The sequence below is a fragment of the Acipenser ruthenus genome, chromosome 31 (genome assembly GCF_902713425.1).
Source record: "Acipenser ruthenus chromosome 31, fAciRut3.2 maternal haplotype, whole genome shotgun sequence".
In the NCBI taxonomy this organism is placed as follows: Eukaryota; Metazoa; Chordata; class Actinopteri; order Acipenseriformes; family Acipenseridae; genus Acipenser; species Acipenser ruthenus.
In genome coordinates this window covers 9066902-9089466 of record NC_081219.1, presented here as the reverse complement: position 1 = coordinate 9089466, position 22565 = coordinate 9066902, and the positions used below count along the sequence as shown (strand labels likewise).

The following is a 22565-nucleotide window of genomic DNA, read 5'->3' as shown; positions in this document are numbered from 1 at the left end:
TTTGCAGTTGTCATCAGAAGACACTAATAAACCTGATAGGACTACAGCAACAGTTGACAAAGGACCTACACACATGTCCTCTTAAATTGGCTAATCACATGATTTGTAATATAACTGTAAGCAAGTAAAATAAGACTGAACTTTGATTTACAATATTGCTTGAGACTGATTTTGGTCCGTTTTAGAATCCGTACATGGTTCATGGTTGTTTAAAGCAACTTTCTTATGTTCTAAGTTGTTTTCTTGGTACTGTATTTACTTTTAAACAGATAAGCAAAAGGAGAATGAAAAGCTCAGAGAGTCCCTCGCAAAGAGAAATTCCAAACTGGAGTATCTGCGAAATGAATATGAGCATGTAAAGAAGGAGGCCGTCCGCCTGGAAAACAAATTCAGAGGGAGTCTGGAAGAAAACGAGCACCTGAAAGAGGCGCTGCATCACAGTCGAGATGAAATCAACAGGTGACCGGCTTTTTGTTTTCAGCAGCTTTTATTACACAGAGCTTAAATCTTGAATAACCTTTTTACTTCTGCAAGTGGTAGCAGGAGCCTGCCTATTTGGTTCACATTGAGATACATTCTCAAAGCTCTTTACTCCAAATCGTTGCCTCAGGCTGAAGTATTGAATAATATAGTAAACAGACATTGCTTTGCATTATGTTTTAGTGTCAGATTGAAGTAGTTTCTTGTAATCACTGCATTGGATGGTGCATGCACTTCAAACCCCCAAGCTATCCAGTTTTCAGTGCATACATGTTAATGATTCCTGCGGGTGTTTCAGGTTGCAGTCTGAAATAGGCATACAGCGGCAGCAGCTTTCTGACAGCCAGCATCTCCTGCAGTCCCTCCGAGTGGAGCTGCAGGTATATGAACAGCTGAAGGCAGCCAGTGACAAAAGGACAGGTAAGGACGCACAACTGCTGGACTTTATTTGCATATTTTAAATAGAGATCTATTGTGAAAATAAGGGGTCGGTAGGGCTCTTAAACAGTTGCCAAGTTTTACATTTTTAGAAATTGTATTAGCTGCATATCCATGTCAAAATAGTGTGTGTAAAGGCCTTTGCACACTGGATCCGTTCAGTCATCCGAAAAAGTCGTGCGTCAGTCCATTTTACACTAGATGGGTTAATATCGTACTTCAGAGCACTGGTGTGCAGTGGAGGCTTTGTAGTAAATATACCTAGCTTCAGTATTTTAATAACAAATAAATACAATTCTGTTGTACATAACTTTGAACACAAAAAAATGTTAAATGTAGTGTAAACTTAATGATCAGCAAATACTGATTGGAAGTTAAAACGTTTGCTAATTATTACATTTCTACTAGATCTAAAATAATGTTGTTACGCAATACATAATAATTAAAAAAAAAAAAAAAAAAAAATGATATTACACAACACAGTTGTCATAGCATCAGAAACCATATGACCAATATTTAATTTTTCAAACACTCGTTCCTGTAATAAATATATGTAAAAGTTGGGAAGTTAGCAATGAGCTACCGAAAATACTTAACCATAAGGACCTTCTACTACTCTCTTTGTATGGGGCCAGAAATTCCATCACTTTAATGTACTGCCCCTCTTTTCTGACTGTTCAGCCCTGACCGCTCTTGCCCTGTCACGCTTCTTTCTCTGTGTCTCCAGGTTAGGCCATTGTTTCTTTACTTCCTCAACTACAATTGAAATAAAAAGTATATGCTTGTAATAACCTATACTGCACAAAATCCACATGTTTATGTATGCTATCAATTCATAATTTCATGTTTTTATAATAAATATCATTCATGCCCAAGTCCACGTCAATGTCTTTCCATATGTTTTCTTTTTATTCAGTCTTCGTAATCTTTGTTGGATTTATCATAAAGTAATTTTTGTTTGGCAACGCACCCACAATTGGTTTTTCTATTTTGTTCAGGGAACTGCAAGAATCCAGGCGTTTTTCCAGTCATTTTTCATTGGTAAATGTAATTTTTAACACACATCAAATCAGATCAAATCAAACTTGTTTCGATTCCAAAATTGACACCACCGGCGTACGACAGTTACGGACTCAGTGTGCAAGGTGCAATAGGGAATGCACAGGATCATTTTTTTTCAGTTACGGACTCAGTGTGCAAGGTGCAATAGGGAATGCACAGGATCGTTTTTTTACAGTTACGGACTCAGTGTGCAAGGTGCAATAGGGAATGCACAGGATCGTTTTTTACAGTTACGGACTCAGTGTGCAAGGTGCAATAGGGAATGCACAGGATCGTTTTTTTTCAGTTACGGACTCAGTGTGCAAGGTGCAATAGGGAATGCACAGGATCGTTTTTTTACAGTTACGGACTCAGTGTGCAAGGTGCAATAGGGAATGCACAGGATCGTTTTTTACAGTTACGGACTCAGTGTGCAAGGTGCAATAGGGAATGCACAGGATCGTTTTTTACAGTTACGGACTCAGTGTGCAAGGTGCAATAGGGAATGCACAGGATCGTTTTTTTCTTCTTAGACGCATGTTAAAATCGGATGCATGATCGGATCCAGTGTGCAATGGCCTTTAATGTGCAAGGCTATGTTTTCATTATAAATTAGGGCTGTCATACGATTAAAAAAAAAAAAAAAAAATTATCTTGAGATTTAAAAAAATTATCTCAGTTAATCTTGGTTTTAATTGCATATTTAAATGATACAATTACTGCATCAATCTCATTTTAGTTTGTTTTATTACTGTTGTTGTTGTTGTTGTTGATATCATCAGCCAAAAAAACAACCCAGCATAAAAACATGCAAGTATCAGTTTCCTTTACTAGGAAACTGATGTTTTTCATTGCCGTTTAAATAATAAATAATAATAATAGTAGTAATAATAATAATAATAATAATAATAATAATAATTCTTCTCTTTTATTAATAACTTGAAATTGCCTAAATAAAACAAAACATTCAGAGTAACAGTTATATTCCATAATTGTAAATAATATTGTTTTAAAAATAAATGTGGTTATTGCAATAAAACAAAGCTAAAATGTTAACAGGGCTGCAGTCAATAGATTTCCAATAGCACTGGTTATAATATCGTACCTTCCATGATTTTATGGGTTTGCAGCAATCCTGAATTTCTAAGAGTACTCTGTCGAAACTGACGGGTTTCATTATGTTGTATTGTTGTTATCTGTAGCAGAAACACTAGTAGGAAGTGTATTTTGAGAAGTGAAAGCATGTTTATCACGCAGGTGGTACAGCAGACTAGATGCACTTCTGTGATACTGGAACTCACTTTGACAGTAGATACAAGTAACCCTTTCTATCCAATGAACCGTCAAAAAGTCTTAAATAAGCTTCCCATTAACAAGTTTGAGTGTTTTGCTACATAATGCTGTTCCGTGAATAATTTTATATTCAAACAGTGACTGCACTCATCAGTCCTGGCATGCATTAAAATGGTGCTGCAGGAAATTAATTACGATATGATAAGAGGGACAAGACAGGAGTGCGATTGACATGTGTTAAAAAAAATAATAATCTCCCCAAAAAATGTACGAGTTAATGTAACGATTAATTGACAGCCCTATTATAAATATATGTTTGAAGTCTCATTTTATAGGTTTTCAGGTTACACAGAGGCATTTAAACATTAAGAAGTATAGTAGATACTTCAATTTATGATTTAGCATTTGAAGCTAATGATCAGGTTTATTTTTATTTTTAAGTTTATTTATAAGTTTAAAAAATCAAACACTTACTTTTTATGGTGTCTGTAATCATTTTGCATTCTGAATACTGCTACACAAATTGTATTTTTATTTTTTTAATAGTCTGTGTAAGATGCTTTTGACCCACATGTCTAAATGATATGTTTTTGTCTCTAGTTTCAGATGCCACATCGGGACAAACCCAGGACGCGTCAGCACCCAGCCATGGGCCACTTGACTTGAGTGAGCTGTTGTCTGAAATCCGTCACTTAAGAATCCAGCTCGAGAGGAGCATTCAGACAAACAATGCGCTGCGACAGAGGCTGGAGGAACAGCTGCTGAGGGGGCAAGGGAAAGTGGAGGGATCCCCTTCAACCATCAACATCAACTACCTCCTGAGCGGAGAGCAGAGACATTCAACCCTCAGCAATTATGGAGGTATGAAGTCAAATCATATTGTCACCTCGGCTTGTATTCGTCAAAAACAACAAAAAAGTGTATACAATCATTTTACACATAAAATACTAATGATTTACAACGAGAAGTGTGATTTTTGGTAAAAAAAGATAAAATAAAAAAAAAACCTTTATACAGTTCTATTTAATATTTAGTGCTGGAACAAAAAATTGAATAAATTCTGCTTGAAATGTAATTTACAGACCAGAAAGACCATATTTGGTTTGTATGGTAGGAATTAAAGTTGAATAAAAAATGCATAGGGCAACAAAGACGTTAAAGCTAAGTCTCATTGTTTAATTCAATGTGATGAGCTTTGTGTCTTGATACAGACCTGTTGTAATGGTTATTATGGTTGATTACATGCTCCTAAATTACCTATATTTAAAAAAAATAAAAAATAAAACACTTGTCTCTCTTTTGTCTTCACGCTGTATCCCAGATAATGGTTCGAAATCACCAGCACAGGATGAAAACTTTCCTCTTCCTTCTTACCGTGACTCTCCAAAATCTGGGAGGTCTCCTCCCAACAGGGATGGTGCAAAAGCATTGCACGGTGTCCAAGGTTAGTAACTCTTCAGATGTTTTTATAAGCGATAATCGGTGTCCTTGGCTGGGGGTTAGGATTATAACTAAGGGAGCTACATTTGAATGTGTGCATATTTCACCACTACTAAATCAAGAGCCATCAGTCACCAAAGTAAATTACTTAGCATTGCATCATACATTTTATCTACAAAACTTTTGAATGTTGGTTTACTTTCCTTTAAGTGAAATGCCTAGGTTTTAATTCAAACTAAATAAATGTCTAACTGCATGGTATAGTCTATTACATGTTACTCATAACTGAATTGAAATGTTGCTGTTACAAATTGTGTGAAATAGTGGGGGCTTATTTTACTCTTCCTAGAGGTTTTGTTTTTGTAATATATGGTACTAAATTATAAAGATATTTGAAAATGAAATTATATTCAAACCATGTTGGTCCCAGCACTAAAATCTAATAATATTGATGCACTGTAAAACCTTTCTTTTCAGAAATGAAACACCATCCAACAGACGAGCTGGACTCTGCATCACAGTGCAGTGGCAGCTCTGCTGACAGCACCACACATACTCCCTCTCGTCTCGTCCCAGGACATCGCTTATGGGCCAGCAGAAGTGGCCGGCACATACTCGGCTTGATCGAGGATTACAATGCTCTCCGCAAGCAGATTTCAGAGGGGAAAGTGTTAACCTGTGGAATGGAAAATAACCTCCAGGAGTGCTTCCATGCCATTTCACAGCAAGGGACAGAATCAGTGGTACAGTAAATGCATTTTGGTAGACAAGAGAACAAGATGAGTTCATGGTAAACTACTGGATTCCACTCCAATGCTCAAATCTAACGTGTCATTTCAGGTACTTGATCAACGGTTCTTAAAAGGCTTCTCCTCAGATGTTAATACAATGCAGCAGATTCTGGAGGAAGCCAGTCGTTTGCTGAAGCTGCTGTGGAAGGTTTCACTGCCAACTAATACATCCAACAGCAGCAGCCAGAACCGCCAGGTATACACGCTTAGGGAAGCCTGTTACAATAAAAGTGCCCTTTTAGAAAGGAAAAGTGAAGCATGAAATCTGAAAACGGAATAACAAAATGTAGGCTACTCAATTCCAGGAAAACACCCTCCCTGCAATTGCAACATTCAGATGGTAAATTAAACACATCAATTAAAACATTTTACTACTAGGCACAAATGTGTCATGGAAAACAAGTGATGATTTGATTTATTTGTTTGAAAATCATAAAAATGTTCTTAGTTCAGTTCTGGTTGTGTTGTTGGAAGTAGTTTAGAACAGGACAGCTAATATTAGGTTGGAATAAATGTTCAATAAAACTGATAATAATATTCATTATGGATATTAAAAGAAATGTTGGTGCCACATTATACAAGTTTCAGTCATGAGAGGAAGTACTTTTTAAATATAGATGTGTGTTTCTCAGTACCACTGCAAAACCGTGTTATCTTTATAGTCCTCCTTAGCTTACCAAGAATCTCAAATATTTTCATACCACAACATTGTTGCATCAGACATTTCTTATTTGACATGAACTATGTAACTAGCATGATTTAGTATTCATATCCTAAAGTCACTACCATCCTTTTTAAACATTTTATTTCATTAATTAGGACGAAATGATGAAGACTGAAATTGCAAGACTGCGCAGCAAACTGTCCCAGCAGGAGAGGATGCTGAACGGAACAGTCAAACGCCTTCGATCCACCAACCGACTCAAAGAGGGAATGGAGAAAGTGATCATTGATCAATGTGAGCAACTACAAGTTGTGTTAAGATGCTTTTTAATGTGAATTTTGAGTATTGTACCCACTATAATATTGATCACATTTCAGCTTGCACCTTCACCAGTGTACTCAAATAAAACTATTTTCCTGAACCATCTCAGATAGATTATTACCCGCTATCTGATTTAGGGTCATCAATAAATGTAATTCTGAAAAAAGTTAAATCAACTGAGCTAGGTTGAGACTACCAAACTTTCAGTTTTGAGACAGATTTGAGCACAAACCTACAGAAGTAAAGACCAGGAAAAGTTAATCCTATTTCATAGACCCTGATTACCAAAGGTAACATTGGGTCTTCACAGGCTTAGTGCTAATCATGGTCTGTGAAACCAGCCACTGATGTACCAATGCCCTGATTTACAAACTAGACACCTGATCTGGAATGTATTTAATTAAGGAAAGAGGCACTCCTTTATATTCATTTTCTTTATTTCTCATTTGAACAGTGGCGGTGACCCACAATGTGTTGAAGAAAGCTAGAGGTAATTTAGAGGTGAGTTCAAAGTGTACATTTGTCAATAGATCTTGTTGATAATCACATTTATTAACATTCACAACGTTTGGGCACTTCTACTATTTAGAATATTTTTGGAGACCAGCTGGCACAAATAATTGTAGATAGTTACCCTAAGTTTAATACTCCTAGTTTGATACAATGTTTAAAAAACCAAAGCTGTACCCTTCTGCATTAAGTGTTACTGCATATTTATTTCTTGCTGGTTCTATATTTTCTTAATCTTTTTTTTAATACATCCCAGAAACTTGATTTCTGAATAGCTTGACAGAATTTTCTATTGACTGCAGGGGATGAGTATGTACATCCTTGGTTCATGGCCCAGACTATTTCCAGTTCTGAGGGCACTACTGTATATGACATGCTTAGAGCCCAGTCTTCCGAATGTGAATTAACTTGGTTAGGGCATTCCTTAGCACAAGTTCATGGGTAGAAGACTCTAGGTCATAGTTACGTATTGATTGATTGACTGGGCTAACGAAGTCAAAATTGTTGACTTTTGTTAGAAGCAATAGTTGCTTCATATTGTCCAAAACAATCCCATTCTGGGGACTTAATGCTGAATAAATATTTTAGTATAGCAGAATAGATACCTTTCTGTTTGTTTGTTTATTTATTATATATATATATATATATATATATATATATATATATATATATATATATATATATATATATATATATATATATATATATAATATAATGCAAGCCATCTCACAAGTGTAATGGTACCCCAGTGTATCCATTTACTAGAAATAACAATGTTATATCCCATTTAACCCCTTGTTCACAAAATAGTGGTCTTGCTGAATAAAAATCATTGCAACTTCAAATTCACTTTTTTAATAATCAGGATGTGCAGTTGTACTCTAAACGTCATCCAGTTTCGACCAATGTGTCAATTCTTGCTTGTTAGGTTTTTGTCTTGCCAACTTGACACTGAAGCCACTTTGCTGCTTTGGTTCTGTGGCTCAGACCTCTTCACTGTAATGATTTCCTTTTTTTTTTTTTTTTCACACAACCTTTTCTTCTGTTATCTGAGCCGTTGCAGACTAATTATTTCACAATGTTTGGCCTTAAAGGCTTTCCCATACCCGCTGAAGGTTAGTTTTTTGGTTTAATTAAGGTTTTCCTTTTTTTTTCTGTTGTTTTTCATGCATGTTGGCATGACCTTTTTTGTGGTAAACATTAGTTTTTCACATCATGGAATGCATCTGAAACAGCTGTTATGTCAGTGTTCAAATATTGTATGGTTTGCCTTTGAAGTGGAACCACGTGCTAACATTAAGTTCTTTTAAAACCACAACCATACATCTTTGAGTTGTGTGGCAATGTGTGTTTCATTCCTTTAACACAGTATATTGCTTTAATCCATCTTTATAGTTTGATTGTGTTACCTAGTCTAAACAATTAATGTTTTGATTTGGTTAGAATGACCAAGAGAAGAGATTCATTTTTCTCATACATACACTGTCATGAGCATTCAAAGTATACACCATATCCCTTACTGCATCCAAGGGTTTGTTATGTATCTGCTGTTGATTAACAAGATGCACATTTTATTGGTTATCAAGGGTAGGGGTGCAAAACATCAGTCCTCAGATTTTATAGATTATTATTAAATATTAAACAGTTTAGGATCAAGATAGAAATTGAATGGGTTCAAGTAATCAAGTTTATAGCTGGAAAGAATACCTAAACTTAATATTAAAACTGGCAACAAACATAAATCTGAAAGAAACTATTTGATTCAACAAGTCTCACGTTACAATGGGTTTCACCAATACAGCAAAAAAGATCACCCTCTTCATCTACTGATTTGTATTGTATTTCACAAATGAATGTATGGTTCAGGTTGTATATTTTGTGTAGACTGTTGCAGATTCAGGTAGTTTAATATTAAACAAGCATTAACTTGGTTTGACTGAACTTTTCTTGACAGATTCAGCCCCTGCAGGAAGCCTCAGTAAATGGGAATTAATCTGCGGGGTTGACAAAGCTGCAGACAGACCTGTTCATCTGAGGATCAAAAAAGTGACTTTTTAGAATCTTCCCAATGGAGCTATTAAGACTTTAAGATGTCACCAAGATGATATATAGATAGATAGATATATATATACACACACACATTTTTTATGCTTTTAATATTTTAACAACGCTTAAGAAAAGAGAAAAAATTGTTAAGTTCAAGTTAAATTGCTGAAATACTTTTTATAAATTGTAAAGTGTGCTTTTATTAACGTACTGTAAAAAAAATAATTATGTACATTTTGCAAGAATGTTTAGAGTGAATGTTTAGAGTACATTTTTACATATTTTTTTAACTTACCTGCTGCCTTGCTTTCAGTTGAAAGCATTGTTTGTATCATGAAGCTGTTGTGTTTCAGGATTTTACGATTTTATTTTTTCTTCAAACATTTACATAGAAAACATACCTCCTTTTAAATTAGTTTCTAATTTGTACCCCTGGAACTGTTTGATGTTTTAAAGAGACACAGTTCATGTGTCAAAGGTATGAAAATGTTAATGTGTACGAACAACTTCACATTAAATTGGAAATTAAGTTTGAAACCTACTTTCTCTGTGTCTTATGTGATAGTGAAAAAGCGGTATATGAAACACTAAGGCACTTAATGTTGTCTATGAATCTGATGATACTATACACAAATTACATTATACATTTAACCAATGGGGGATGCTTACATTGATAGGGTTACATTGTTTCCTAATTTTATGAACCTGACAACAGTAACACTGCGTAATTTTTTATTTCAATTTCTGTGCTGTCGCAAATATACATACAATATTAATGACTAACAAAAGTTTACAGTTAGTGCCATAACCACAATATTACAATAATCTAATAAAGTATTCATAAACCTGCCACTTGTGCAGATGTGGCAATCAAATATGCATGTTATTTCTATATACAAAATGCAAAACTTCCTATAAGCAGCAGTTAATAAAACAAAGAAATAAAATTACGTTATTCTACAGAACATAATTTTACTGTATTTAGGTTTTGCATAGGTTCAACCACTTTCTAATTGTGATGTAGTCTGGTGTAATTAGAGTATTCACGGTACAGTAGCTACGGCCTTAGGGGCTGTTCTCTGTGCGTGCTGTCTTTCTGCACTAACAAAGAGAATTTGGGTATTTGTCTATTATGAACACTAAAATGACCCCCTCCCCAATACTGACCAACTGTTTCAGATTGGACTCACACCAATTCAGAGTGCATACATGGATTAGAGGTATGTACTGTACCACAGCACTTCTGACAGATTGATATAGGGATGATAGTAGGTGCTTGGCTGCCATGTGCTTCCGTGTCTAAGTCCGCCCAGATGTACAGTAATGATTGTATGAGCCATTTTGTAGGCGACAAGCATCCCTCCCGAACAGTTTGTCATATGGTGTGTTTGTTAATCGCCCTGTAAATGTAGATTTGATTATCGTTATTGCATTGGGAAACATGCTTGAGATAATGGAGACATCATTCCTGTAGATAAAACTGCAACACAAAAAATATTTTATGAAACAAAACTGCAGCAGTCCTTTTTGCACGCTTGTTCAAGTAGGGATGACCTCTTTTCCTCTTGCCAGTGGAAAGAGTAAGAGAATTGGTTTAATTCTGATCTTTTTTTTTTTTTTTAAACTTTAGATGATCCCCATGAAAATAACTTTTAAAGTGCAGTGCTCTCTAAGACTGAACCAAAACTAATTATCATTTCAGTTAGCATATTTAGTATTTTCCATTTCAGTTTTCCAGAGGAAAAAAAACATTCCTATTGTGCAATTACCTTATTGTCTGATTTAAATCATAGAAGTTAAATATCTTCAAGAACTGAAGCAGCCTCCTCCAGTTTCATGTTTAGTCTATCCGGTGAGTTTAAAAGGTCTATCACAAGTTTTTTGGGCAATTCCAGCAACATACCTGAAAGACAACGCATGCAGAAAATTGTTACATGGTAGTAAGCAACTCAACTGAAACTGATGTCTGAAATCAAAGCAGCAAACTAAAAGCAACCATAATGCAAGTTTGCATTACACATCGACAGCTCATAACATCACACAATATACAGTAATCTCTCTGTACAGCGTTCTAGGATTAACTGCGCCCTCGGGTATAGCGCACAGAATTCATATGTCCACATTTTGTTACAGTTTCTGTAGTGTATTGCATTCTACTGTAATTACATTACTAGTCACCATCACCACTTCTCTTGCTCTTGAGTATATAGGCAGATGCACACCGACAGGTTCTCATATTTGATTTGCTACACCATGCTCTATTTATATAAATATATATATATTTCTATACTGATTTTGCATTTAATATTTAAGTTATTTGGTACAGTACTTTTTGTTTTATTTCATATGCAGGCTATGTGTTCAATAAATCTAATCAGGAAATGCATTGCAAGTATCATAATGTGCACTTTGTTTTATTTATAAATCTTATTTTCCCTGTTCCCCTTTGTATGTGTATTTTTACTGTTCTTGCATAACAGACCTGTAGCGTATTTAAGTACAGCCAATTAATCCACAGTTAGCCTATACCACTGTATTTTTTAAATCATTAAAATAGGAAGTATTACTTGTTGTTTGATTTTCATTTTCATTATTATTATTTATTATTATTTATTTCTTAGCAGACGCCCTTATCCAGGGCAACTTACAATTGTTACAAGATATCACGTTATTTTTACATACAATTACCCATTTAAAGAGTTGGGTTTTTAGTAGAGCAATCTAGGTAAAGTACCTTGCTCAAGGGTACAGCAGCAGTGTCCCCAACCTGGGATTGAACCCATGACCCTCCAGTCAAGAGTCCAGAGCCCTAACCACTACTCCACACTGCTGCCCCGCACAACAGTACACAATTTTAATTATCTAGCGGTATTTAAATCAACTGAACTGAATGGATTTGGACTTCCTTATGTGGGCAATTATTCATGTGAATAATATACCTGTAATCCTGTCTGCATACTTTCTAAAATCAGTAGAAATGATATAAGAGTATAGTTCTTCACCCAATTTCTCTGTCTCACTGTCCAAGTCACTCTCCACAGTGGTGTCCAGCACTGGAGAAGGAAGCAGGGCTACCTGAGCTCTGTGTACTGCAGACTCAAGAGCCCCCCTGTCACACTGCAGCTTCTGCAGGGTACACACGTCCATTTCTAACAGCATACCTGAGAACCAAAGAAAATGTTAAGGGTTTGCGCTTCCTGCTTTTAACCCGGGATAAGTCACAGCTGTATGTTTCATAGCATTCTACAGTTCACCTGGATTGCCTCAACCACTTGTTGGTGGCAGTCAAAGGATAAGCAAGGGCAGGGGTTTGATGCAATCCAGGGTGATTCCACAGTGCTGTAAAATGCTCAAAGTCCAGCTGTAACTTATCCCAGTAGGGTATATGTTAAGTAAATCAACCTGTTTACTGGAGGGTCTGTAGCTCTGCTTCCACTGTCTTTGGGTACTGTAGTAGAAGTGGATATACACTATTCACTTACTGTAGTGTTGTTATTATGATTCCACGTTCAACGTAACAGTACTTTTGGGAAACAAACGAAATCCTACAAAATCTAAATTGATCAAAAATAAACAAACATTCAAAAACAGGATCTATGTGATATGAAAAGAAAAAATCATTGAGGCTCTGGAAAAGATTAGCTGTAATATTTAAAGCATTTTATGTAACACAGTGCAATATTTCTCTCACCCGTAATGTCTGCACAGTTCTCTGCATCAATTTCCTCTATCACTGCAAACAGACTCTCTCCCAGCTTTTCCTTCTCATCAAACTCAGATGAAACAGGGGTTTCCATCTTAATCCGGTTTTGTCTAATCATAAAACAATAAGCACAATATGAACAATAATTCCATCGCAGGTTTTTGTGGCTCATGCTTTTCTCTTGTGGTTTATGACATTGCAGAACCCCTCGATGAGAATGTGTTCTTATTATTTGCTGCCCCTCATTCTATATACAGAATGATTCATACAAACGCACCACATGAAAACAACAACACAGAACCTGTTTCTTTTCGAAATGCGGAAAGAAAAAACATAGTGTTGATAACAGCTTTGATGGCTTTGGCATGTCTAGATACTTAAAATGGAAGACACATGTCCATCAATACTGTATGTCTATCTGCCATGTCTATTTGTAAACCTGAAACCAAATAGACAATTATCATGCTAAAGAAAGGTATTAAGTAAAATCAAAATGATATAGAAACATTTAGCTTTGTAATCATGTAAGCATGGTGATTTTAGGAAATGAATAGATCACAGCTTACTGTTCAAGTGTTTTTAATGCAACATTAATATTTTCTTCCAACAGTTTTGAATCCAGAAATAGCTTCTTCACTTCTTCCTTTTTCTGCTCCAACAGCATTCCTAAAGCAAGGTAAATTCAATCAGCTGACTTATTCCAATACAACTGGGGAACAGCATTAAAACAGACGAAAATTCTCAAACGCATACAATATGTAGCACTTATTAGTGCACTGTGTTATACATAAAAGCTGCATATCCCTGTTGCAAATCAGTTTCAGTCATGGCGGGCAAGACAAAAATTTCTGGGTGTAAAACTTTAAGAACTAACCTGTTATCTTCTCACTGTGACCAGTGTTGTAGAGATCAACAAGATTGTACAGACGTTCCCCTAGCGAGTCTGTGGACTCGGAATTACTATTACTGCAGAGAAACAGACAACCAATCACTGTTATATGACTATACAACAGTACCCTTTGTTTCTCATTAGATTGCAACTCCAATACATGACAAATTTGGCTTGCATGCCTGATGCAGTACGTTGTGATATTTGTAAGTGCATGAAATGGTCATACCTGACTGGAGAAATCTTTATCCAACACACAATAAACCTGGTTAGTGTTTTAAAGTGGTAATAAATAGCAATGGATTTAACATTCACAATTCTTCAGGTCCTTTATTGTTTTTTTCTGTTTATCCTTTTGTTTACAGAGGCTAAAGTGGACAGTTTAACAATTTGCACACAGGCAGATCATGTATGTATAATTTATTATCGCAGTGGCACCAGTCAATGCAATTAGAATACTTTCCTACATTTCTGAACTGTACAGGAGTGATCACATTGCTCAAAAAATGTTTCCTAAAAAATGTTGAAGAAACATGTGTATGCTGGGCTTTACATTCATGTGCTGTACACCAGAAACTACATGCAACATTATCTGTAACACTGCTAGCGAATGGGGAAGAGTACTTTCACCAAAACAATATAGTGATGCTAATGAGAAGTAAGTAATCATTTTAAAGCCTTGGCCATATAACACTGTGTCTGAAGTCGCGGATTCTTCAGCTCAATACTGTCAGTTTGAACTGTTTGATGCAGGAGGCTTTTTCTTCTAACCCTTACACACTTCAGACCAAAACTCACTGAAACTTACCTGGCTGATGATAACTGAAGAGCACAAAGTGCTTTCTCAATACCATCAGACAGCATTCTTTTATCCTTTATCATCTCTTCTATTACTGACCCAGGGAGTTCCAACAGCATTCCTAGGAAACAATTTAGAATACTCAGTTAATGTTATATCTTAAGCCACTGATATCAGACTATTTGCAAGCCCAGTATTCTGCCAGTAGTATTATATTGGTGATGTATATACATGTTCATGAAATGGCTATATTGTAAAAAATAGGTTAAGATAATCCCACTCAAAACAGCAGAACAGTAAACTAATCTTGTGAACGGACGTATATATCTAGTTAATTCAGTATTGTAAGATTATCTTGCAGTGACTGCTCAACACAGATCTATTTTCACTGCATTGAATTGTGTTAAGTGACGTTGAGCTGTGCTATTTATCCCCTGCTGCTTGGATGGTTTTATAGTCCAGTTACCTGTCAGTTTTCCAGCAATGTTTGAGTACTTAGGATAAATGATGCTGTAAAGCTGTTCTCCGAGCATGTCCATCTGCTCTCCTTCCTCCATCTCATTCGCGATCAGTACAGACTGTCCTATTCTTAGGAACGGTGGTTCTTACAAATTCTGTGATGTCCTCCTTCTTCGGATCTTACCAAATTATAAATCTGTCATCTCTTCATCAGCTTTTGCCCTGAAAAAAAATGTAATTGCTGGTGATAGACAGTAATTTAAACACTCTGATCATGAAATTCTAAAAAGAAACTAAGGGGCATATTTTACACGTCTAGTGCCTACATTGCAGCCTGGCTGTATCGTGCTGTTTCAACTCTGCACTGATGTGCTGGAAAAGCATTCACTACATAGCAATATACCTGGCAGCTGGAAAACCCAAACGATGGCAATCAACTATAACCACGGCTCCAGAGTTTATACATTAACTGTTTCAACACTGCAGTCTAGGGAAGAGGACCTCTGAAAACTACAGACCGCTCTATATTTACAGGAAAAATAACTCTATTCACAACACACCAGTAAACTAATCTAATTTACCAATATGCACATCTATGCCCATTTGTTTTAATTTTCACTAGAACATTGAAACTATTACATTAGTAATCCAAGGGCAGGGTTTCTGTTAAGTTTACCATATCACACAACACTGTGTCTTGGGTTTTCAGCAGCAGCAGCAGCAGACATTGGCAAAGTTATTTAAACAAACCTGGCAGTGCAGTGCAGTACGCTCATGGACCACTTTCATGTCACAGCGTGGGGTTTTGACAACAAGCATTCTTATATATATATATATATATATATATATATATATATATATATATATATATATATATATTAAATACCCACTAGCAGTAAAGTTTAGCCTCGCACTCGCTGAAGTGAGCAGTCGATCCCATGGCATGTACAGCTGACCTTGACATCTTTGCAACATGACGTTAATTCACAAAATCAATAAAACAATATGCACACTTTTTTCAACACGTTCATTTCAAGCCGGTCGGTAAAGTCTATCGCAAATATTTAGAAACCCAGTGCTACTAACAGGCAAGATGTACTGCAACATCGTCTTGCTGTGTCGTGTTCCAAAATTGACGTTATTGTTTTTTAATATTGTCCCACCCAACCAAACAGTACAGTAAAATAAACTCCATCTCACATAAACAGCGCGGTTTAATGGTGTCATTAATCCGCGCGTGGAAGTGACGTCATTATTGCCGCACGCCTTATGTCCAACACAATCTTTCCGAGATAAAATAGTACCATAGTTTCAATTCTGGAGGTATATGACAGTTAACTGTACTGAATACCCCTATATTTTAATTAATATTAGTCCTAGGGCTTTATGCTAAACCAGCCAGCCACATACCAAGCTGTTTTGTCCTTTGAAATCTTCCCCCGCCCCCTGGCCCTGCGGAGTAATCTGTGAAAAGGCTGCTCTGAAGCTGCTTCCTTCCTTTCCTTCTCTTCGGCCGCTAGAAGGTAACGTGGTCACATTAATGCTGCCTTTTATACATTTATTTTCGTGTCCTGCTTGAATTATGGATAACATTTTAAAACAATAACACATTTAAATGATCAATTTTAAAAAGTATTTAGCTCAAGTAACGTACTTCTGAGTTCAATAGATGCTTCTTTACAATAAATACTTAAGCCCGATCAAGTTCTCGGTATCTTGTCTGTTGAGGCCTACGTTTTGGCAGGCCGGGTTGAATTATTAGGTTTACAACAGCGCAGTTGTGACTGGTATGCATGCTTTCTAATAAATAACACATAGCAAACTGTATTGTTTTCCCAAATCCGAACTAAACAGCCACAGCATTTCCCCCAAAAATAATTTTGCCAGTGTTTACTGTAAAAATCAAAAAAGAAAAGAAAAAAAGCCTGCACGAGTAGGTGTCTTATTATGCATGCTTGCTCGCTGCGGTGGTTCAGTTATGCTGTGCAATTCAATATGTTTCTGTGAATTCTCACAGCAGAACTCTTACTTGACCTATTATTAAAACAGTTAAACAAGAATCTTACACATATTATTAACATAGGTCCGTGCTCCGTCGCAAAAATAGCTTTTTGGATGAAGACCAACATATTTTGCTGGAGTTTGTCAGAGTTATTGCATTAATTACTGTGCTGCTGTAGTATTTCTGATTCAGAGCCTGCAGTAAGTTGCCGTTTATTTTAACTCAAAATGAGCATGTTAAATGAGTAACATACTCGTTGCTTTACTTCATTTTGAAGTTGCCCATAAGCTTACCTGTGTCATGTAACGATTTTAGTAATAGCACACTACCGGAGGCGATATGATCAATTGTCGTTTTGGACCCAATATAGTCGTGTAAAGTACATGTTTATCAGACTGAAGGGAAATGCATTGTTATGTTTGCCCTCGCCTTTTAAAAATGGCTTAAGTTTACAGGAGCAATGTGGTGGTACGTGTCACGTTTTCCTTACAGTTTCTGTATTTTATCATTTATTTTAGGTGTTTGAAAATGTCTGCTCATCTGCAGTGGATGGTTATCCGTAACTGCTCCAGCTTCCTCATCAAGAGGAATGGGCAGACCTACAGCACTGTAAGTATCATACGTGTTAATCTACACAATCACAGACCGTGTTTATCTTAAGTTGCTGCCTATCCATTTTGTGGACCGCTGGTAGTGTTTTACATTCAGGTTTGACAGTCTGGCTGAAGTATATTGCTTGCAAATTACTGTATAAATCGCGTAAACTGGTTATAATGCCCTTTTCTTTTAATCCTCAATGTTTTAGGAACCCAACAACCTGAAGTCCAAGAACTCCTTCCGTTTCAATGGGCTTGTCCACAGAAAAACTGTTGGTGTGGAGCCTGCAGCCGATGGAAAGGGAGTTGTCGTAGTCCTCAAGAAGCGTGCAGGTAAATGTTTATTGCATATGTGTAAGATTTTCAAATGATCACTTCCAGAAATGTAGTGTAACATTACTTGCATTAGTAGAAACAGCAATTGGAGAAAAAAAGGGCATCCGTCAGGTAGACTATGAAAATGGGTAAAATGACTGGGTCATTGTATTCAGTTCTGGATTTATAGTTTTATTTATATCTAGAGAACTACTTGTCCAGTCGTGATGAAACTTGGTTGTACCATTCCCTCGCGCAAAGTGCAATGCTTGCTTAAAGTATACCACACTTTAGAAAAGTTTAGAGTGTTACATAAACTGCTTATCCGACTGTGATAAAACTTGGTTTGGGAATTCTGTAGAACAGCAAACTTGGGACAGATGGAGGTGCTTGTCTATCTATGTCATGAGGATTTCATTCATAATACTGATGTCTAATTTGGTACTCGCTGCCATGATGGGGGATCACTTTAAATTAAATAATGGTTGCAGCGTGTGCAAACAATTTCTTTGCATAGTTTCCCTTTCTTTTTTCTATGTTCAGAGGTGATTCAGATTGTTAAATGTTTTTTTATATATATATATATAGTCCTAGATAAGGTGGGAGAGGTGTGGGAAAGCTCAATGTTATAAGACTGAAAATGTCCTCTTTAGGTCAGCGTAAACCAGCCACATCTTATGAGAAGATCACCATCAACAAGAACTCCCGTGCTACCCTGAACAGCCTGCGTCACATCATCCGCAAGAATAGCTACAGGAAGGACCTCCGTATGGTAAGTGATGCTGGTTTCTGTTAGTCATTGAATTACATTAAAATTACCAGTTTTCAATTTCTTGGTGAATTTATCAAGTGACAATGGCATTTGCTATAAGTTTGCATCATGTATTTAATGTACTAACATCAGGAATTCCATCTTGCAGGCTGCTCTGCGTCGTGCTAGCGCCATTCTGAGGAGCCAAAAGCCAGTGGTTGTAAGGAAGAAGCGCACCAGGGCTGCCAAGACAGCATAAACTGACTTGAAATATTGTCAATAAAGATTTGTTAACACATTTGAGCTGTGGAGAATTTTTTGAAAGACAGAGGCCTCTTTTTTTCTATCTAGGTGGAACACAAAACCAATATGTTTGTTTAATTTGTGTTTTGCTGAAAAGTGCTTCTTTATTATTATATAGAATAAGGTATTTTCAGGTCATACCAGGGTACCACTGAAATAGCAGTCACATTTGTACATTGTTTTTATTAGTTTATTCTTAACATTTACATGTGCAAGGTGCTGTGCAAAACAGGTATCCACAACAGTCCCTGCATTCACAGTATCATGGACAAGTATTTCCTCACATGTTGGTGACTAGATGGGGTTGGGGGTAAGATTGAAATCTATGGATGCAGGTACAATAATATAAACCAAGTCCAGTGTTTCTGAAAACAAGGTTAATCCCATGTGGCATACTTTGAAAAGTACAATAATTAACCCTGCTATTTTTATTAACTGCAGAACGATTATATCCCCATCAATACTAAAACCCCTTTCACACTGGCACTCCTACCCGGATCCAGGCTACCCAGATCACAATCCCGCATAGTATGAAACCACGTACCTAGGTTAACCCGGGTCACAGCGACCCACCTCAGGATGTGGGTTGACACGCTTTGACCTGGGTTGAGCGAGACAAAATGCATTACGGCCGTTCGTAAGCCGACAAAATAACAAACAGCCGTGGCTGCGTGAAGGTTTCACTTCCACAAGGAACTTTTCTGTTCAGCCATATTTTTGTTGCCTGAGATACACCATGAGCCAGATTGCAGCATGGATGAAGAAACATTTGCTCTAATCAACATTTGGGCCAACGGTTCTATCCAAAGAAGCTTGAATGGAAGCGTCAGTAACAAGCTGCTTCCGGGGCAGTGATACGCGGGTCTGTCACCCAGGTCAACCCTGCTTTATCAAACACATGACACCAGGTCCTGACCCGGGTAGAGCATGTCCGTGTGAAAGGGGCTTAAGAAGGACATCCATTATTAATGTTGATTGATGATGACCTTTCCTATGGAGTTATCTTTTTCCAAAATCAATTTCATTAAAACAAATATATATATATGTGTGTGTGTATATATGTGTGTATTTGTGCAGCATCTTCATTTTAGCCTACTTAACTACTCCCTGAATTAAATACTATTCTAGATATAGCACTGCTGGATGCACAGGACTGTTGTAGCTTGAAATATCTCGATCACCACGTTAGAGGTTAAAACATAGTTTGATGGAAATTGCACTTGCCTGGCCTTTCAGGATTTGCCATAAAGACTGGAGTCTTCAGGTGTCTATACGTTCATTCACCTATCCTATAGACTCGTGCATGATCAAAGAACATCTGATTAGCCATGCATTGTGTGCCATTTACTGTATCTAAACAATACTGCCATGAAATGGTATGTAAAGAGAGCTACAATCTTATTTTAAAAATGTGGAAACGTGTTCTGATTGACTATGCACCTCGTGCAGAATACCACAAAGGGACATCACGTAAACACCATTTGACAGTATTAACATTTTTAGCAATTTAACATGACCTGCAATCTGATTTTATCTAGGATTTATTCTCAACTTTTTTTTTTTGTTTTGTCCTTCACCCAGAAAGCTAACCTTCGATGGTGCCTTTGCACTCCTTACTAGCTCGCATCGTTTCCTTGCCCCAGGAACCAATTAACGACAGCGTCATTCAAACTAAACCCCGGTTTATTGATTGCTTAATTAAAATCAACTTAGCGAAATAATAGTTTAGCTTTTGACGATTAAAAACTAGGGTTTAATAGTGTTCTATATTATTATTATTATTATTATTATTATTATTATTATTATTATTATTATTATTATTATTATTATTATTATTATTATTATTATTTTTTATTTTTTTTTTTTTTTTATTATTTTTATGTATTTATTTTTGTCCAAAATGTATATGCATTTCAATAATTAATTGATCAGGTAAACAGTTGATATGGTACATATGAACATGAATCGCATATTTAGCTGTCAGTTGTAGTGAAAATGACCACAAACTCATAATGAATTTCAATAAAATATAAATTATTATGGCAACATAAATACAATACAAATGTACATTTAGACTCCTCTTCATAATAAATAGAGGAGGACACTTCAGAAAACGTGTGTTCCACATTGATATAAATGTGATTTATAGTTTTTTGTTTTGTTTTTTTAATTGAATGAGTATACGCCCAAATAATATTTAATGCAAACTTTATTGCAATATAAAATAGATTTATAGGTGTGAAATAAAATATACTGTACCACTTAATAGTGCGCTCTTCAAAGCGAGGTCGGTTTTTGCGCTGTATCCAGCAATGTCTCACAACTGGGAGCTGTTACTCACGGAAGCAGATGTAATTAATTGATCTGTAAAAATAGCTCAATGACATTCCAACACCCCTGGCGTAAAAAAAAAAAAAAAACTATTCCATGAAAGCAGTACGTTGTCACATCTTCCTGTTTGTTTTAAAACAGATGTAAATGCATAAACAGATGCTCGCGTTGAATGAAAGCAGTGCAGTTGTAGCTGAGGGGAAGGAGGAGTGAGAAATGTCAAGAAGGGAATCTTTTCATCTAATGATACGAGTGCATAACGCTCATTGAAAGAAAGAAACTGAAAACTGACACAGGTGAGAGACCAGGAGCAGGATGTTCATTATAACGGTTGCATTTCTTTTTTGTGCCATTGCTACTTTTCCTAAATTCAGCACAGAATTTGAACTGCAGGACACCATCAATATTTTACGCGAGCAAAATATTTATCTTCACGATAAAGTAGAGAATTTGACGGAGGCTCTTCGAGAAATCAAACATCTAATCTGGAACCGCTCAAGAGGTGAGTATTAGTTCCTATGGCAACACCTGCACATTAGAACTATACTTTTGAAATACTGTATCATGTAGCGTCAAACGTGGTCTATAATCACTGTAAATAAAAAGCTGAAAATAGAATATGTTGCAGCTTCAGCATGAATTCTTTATTCAACTGCAATACTTGTTTTCTATTCCTTATTAGGACATTCCAGAGATCCGCCGGATCTTTCAAAATAATTTTTAAATATTAAACAGTAACACTGCAATCATTTAACTTTCCTTCTTTGAAACAGACTCCGGGAGTGCTCAATCCAACACTGACCTTCAACATATATGGGACGAATGGACAGAAAATGGTAATTTCACACATTCCATTAATATGTGGACCTTTGAACTGAAGTATGGGAGTTTGTGGGATCACCATAAAATAGAATGCATTTTTTGAACAGCCCTTATTAGTAAGTGTACTAATAAAACTATAAATGCATTCTAGCTAATTGATCAATAGCCCTTGCAGTATTGTGAAACACCCATGCTAATGTTTGCTCAATATGTTGATATTACTGATATGGATGTAACATACAGCTTGTTGAAGATTGCATCACATAATCTCCAAGCAGCTTATATGCATATCCAAGTGTGTGAGAGAGAAGTGACACATGTAATGTAGGCTAGATCAGCAGAAGGGTCTTTAATGTAGTAAGCAGCAGTACCATCTTGTGCACTGCAATGTATTGCAAGCAGAACTAAAGGAAATCTGATCCAAAGGGGCTGATCACTTCTGATTTAGCCTATGTTACATATAACAGGGCAGACAACTAGAGCTGCAGAGCAGAACTCCTGAAAGCACTGTAACACAGACTCATCAAAACATGAAAATCAACATATCTGAGAACCAACTCAAACATCATAC

General features: G+C 36.3%; 3 protein-coding genes across 11 annotated transcripts in view; 2 read left to right on the top strand and 1 right to left on the bottom strand.

Moving 5' to 3' along the window:
- Window positions 1–9565, top strand: part of LOC117396918 (myomegalin-like) — a 59274-nt gene extending 49709 nt beyond the window's left edge. For 4 of the 5 annotated variants that reach the window (XM_059005743.1, XM_059005744.1, XM_059005742.1 and 1 more), the window contains 10 exons: window positions 270–459; window positions 779–900; window positions 3853–4113; window positions 4574–4696; window positions 5170–5435; window positions 5533–5679; window positions 6303–6441; window positions 6923–6969; window positions 8073–8093; window positions 8933–9565. In XM_059005743.1, coding sequence (XP_058861726.1) covers window positions 270–459; window positions 779–900; window positions 3853–4113; window positions 4574–4696; window positions 5170–5435; window positions 5533–5679; window positions 6303–6441; window positions 6923–6969; window positions 8073–8093; window positions 8933–8971 — 1355 coding nt within the window. In that variant the 3' untranslated portion in view covers window positions 8972–9565. The remainder of the gene's footprint in view (window positions 1–269; window positions 460–778; window positions 901–3852; window positions 4114–4573; window positions 4697–5169; window positions 5436–5532; window positions 5680–6302; window positions 6442–6922; window positions 6970–8072; window positions 8094–8932) is intronic. The other variant, XM_059005741.1, reaches the window with a different exon arrangement.
- Window positions 9566–9742: 177 nt separating this feature from the next.
- LOC117396919 (uncharacterized) lies at window positions 9743–16255 on the bottom strand. Of its 5 annotated transcripts, none has more exons than XM_059005752.1 (9): window positions 16075–16255; window positions 14882–15096; window positions 14425–14536; window positions 13602–13693; window positions 13294–13393; window positions 12716–12837; window positions 11964–12185; window positions 10794–10927; window positions 9743–10424 (listed from the first exon to the last, which is right to left on the bottom strand). In XM_059005752.1, exons 2-8 carry the CDS (start codon window positions 14970–14972, stop codon window positions 10821–10823), a joined length of 846 nt encoding a protein of 281 aa, XP_058861735.1. In that variant the 5' UTR covers window positions 14973–15096; window positions 16075–16255; the 3' UTR covers window positions 9743–10424; window positions 10794–10820. The 5 variants fall into 5 exon arrangements, with proteins under 5 accessions (XP_058861735.1, XP_058861733.1, XP_058861732.1 ...); XM_059005750.1 differs by having other exon boundaries at window positions 15961–16082; XM_059005749.1 differs by lacking the exon at window positions 16075–16255 and adding an exon at window positions 15765–16068.
- A 100-nt stretch (window positions 16256–16355) lies between these two features.
- On the top strand, window positions 16356–18836 carry LOC117396920 (large ribosomal subunit protein eL28). The gene is made up of 5 exons (XM_033995271.3): window positions 16356–16397; window positions 17395–17485; window positions 17682–17805; window positions 18441–18559; window positions 18708–18836. Exons 2-5 carry the CDS (start codon window positions 17405–17407, stop codon window positions 18795–18797), a joined length of 414 nt encoding a protein of 137 aa, XP_033851162.1. The 5' UTR covers window positions 16356–16397; window positions 17395–17404; the 3' UTR covers window positions 18798–18836.
- The last annotated feature ends 3729 nt before the right edge of the window (window positions 18837–22565 follow it).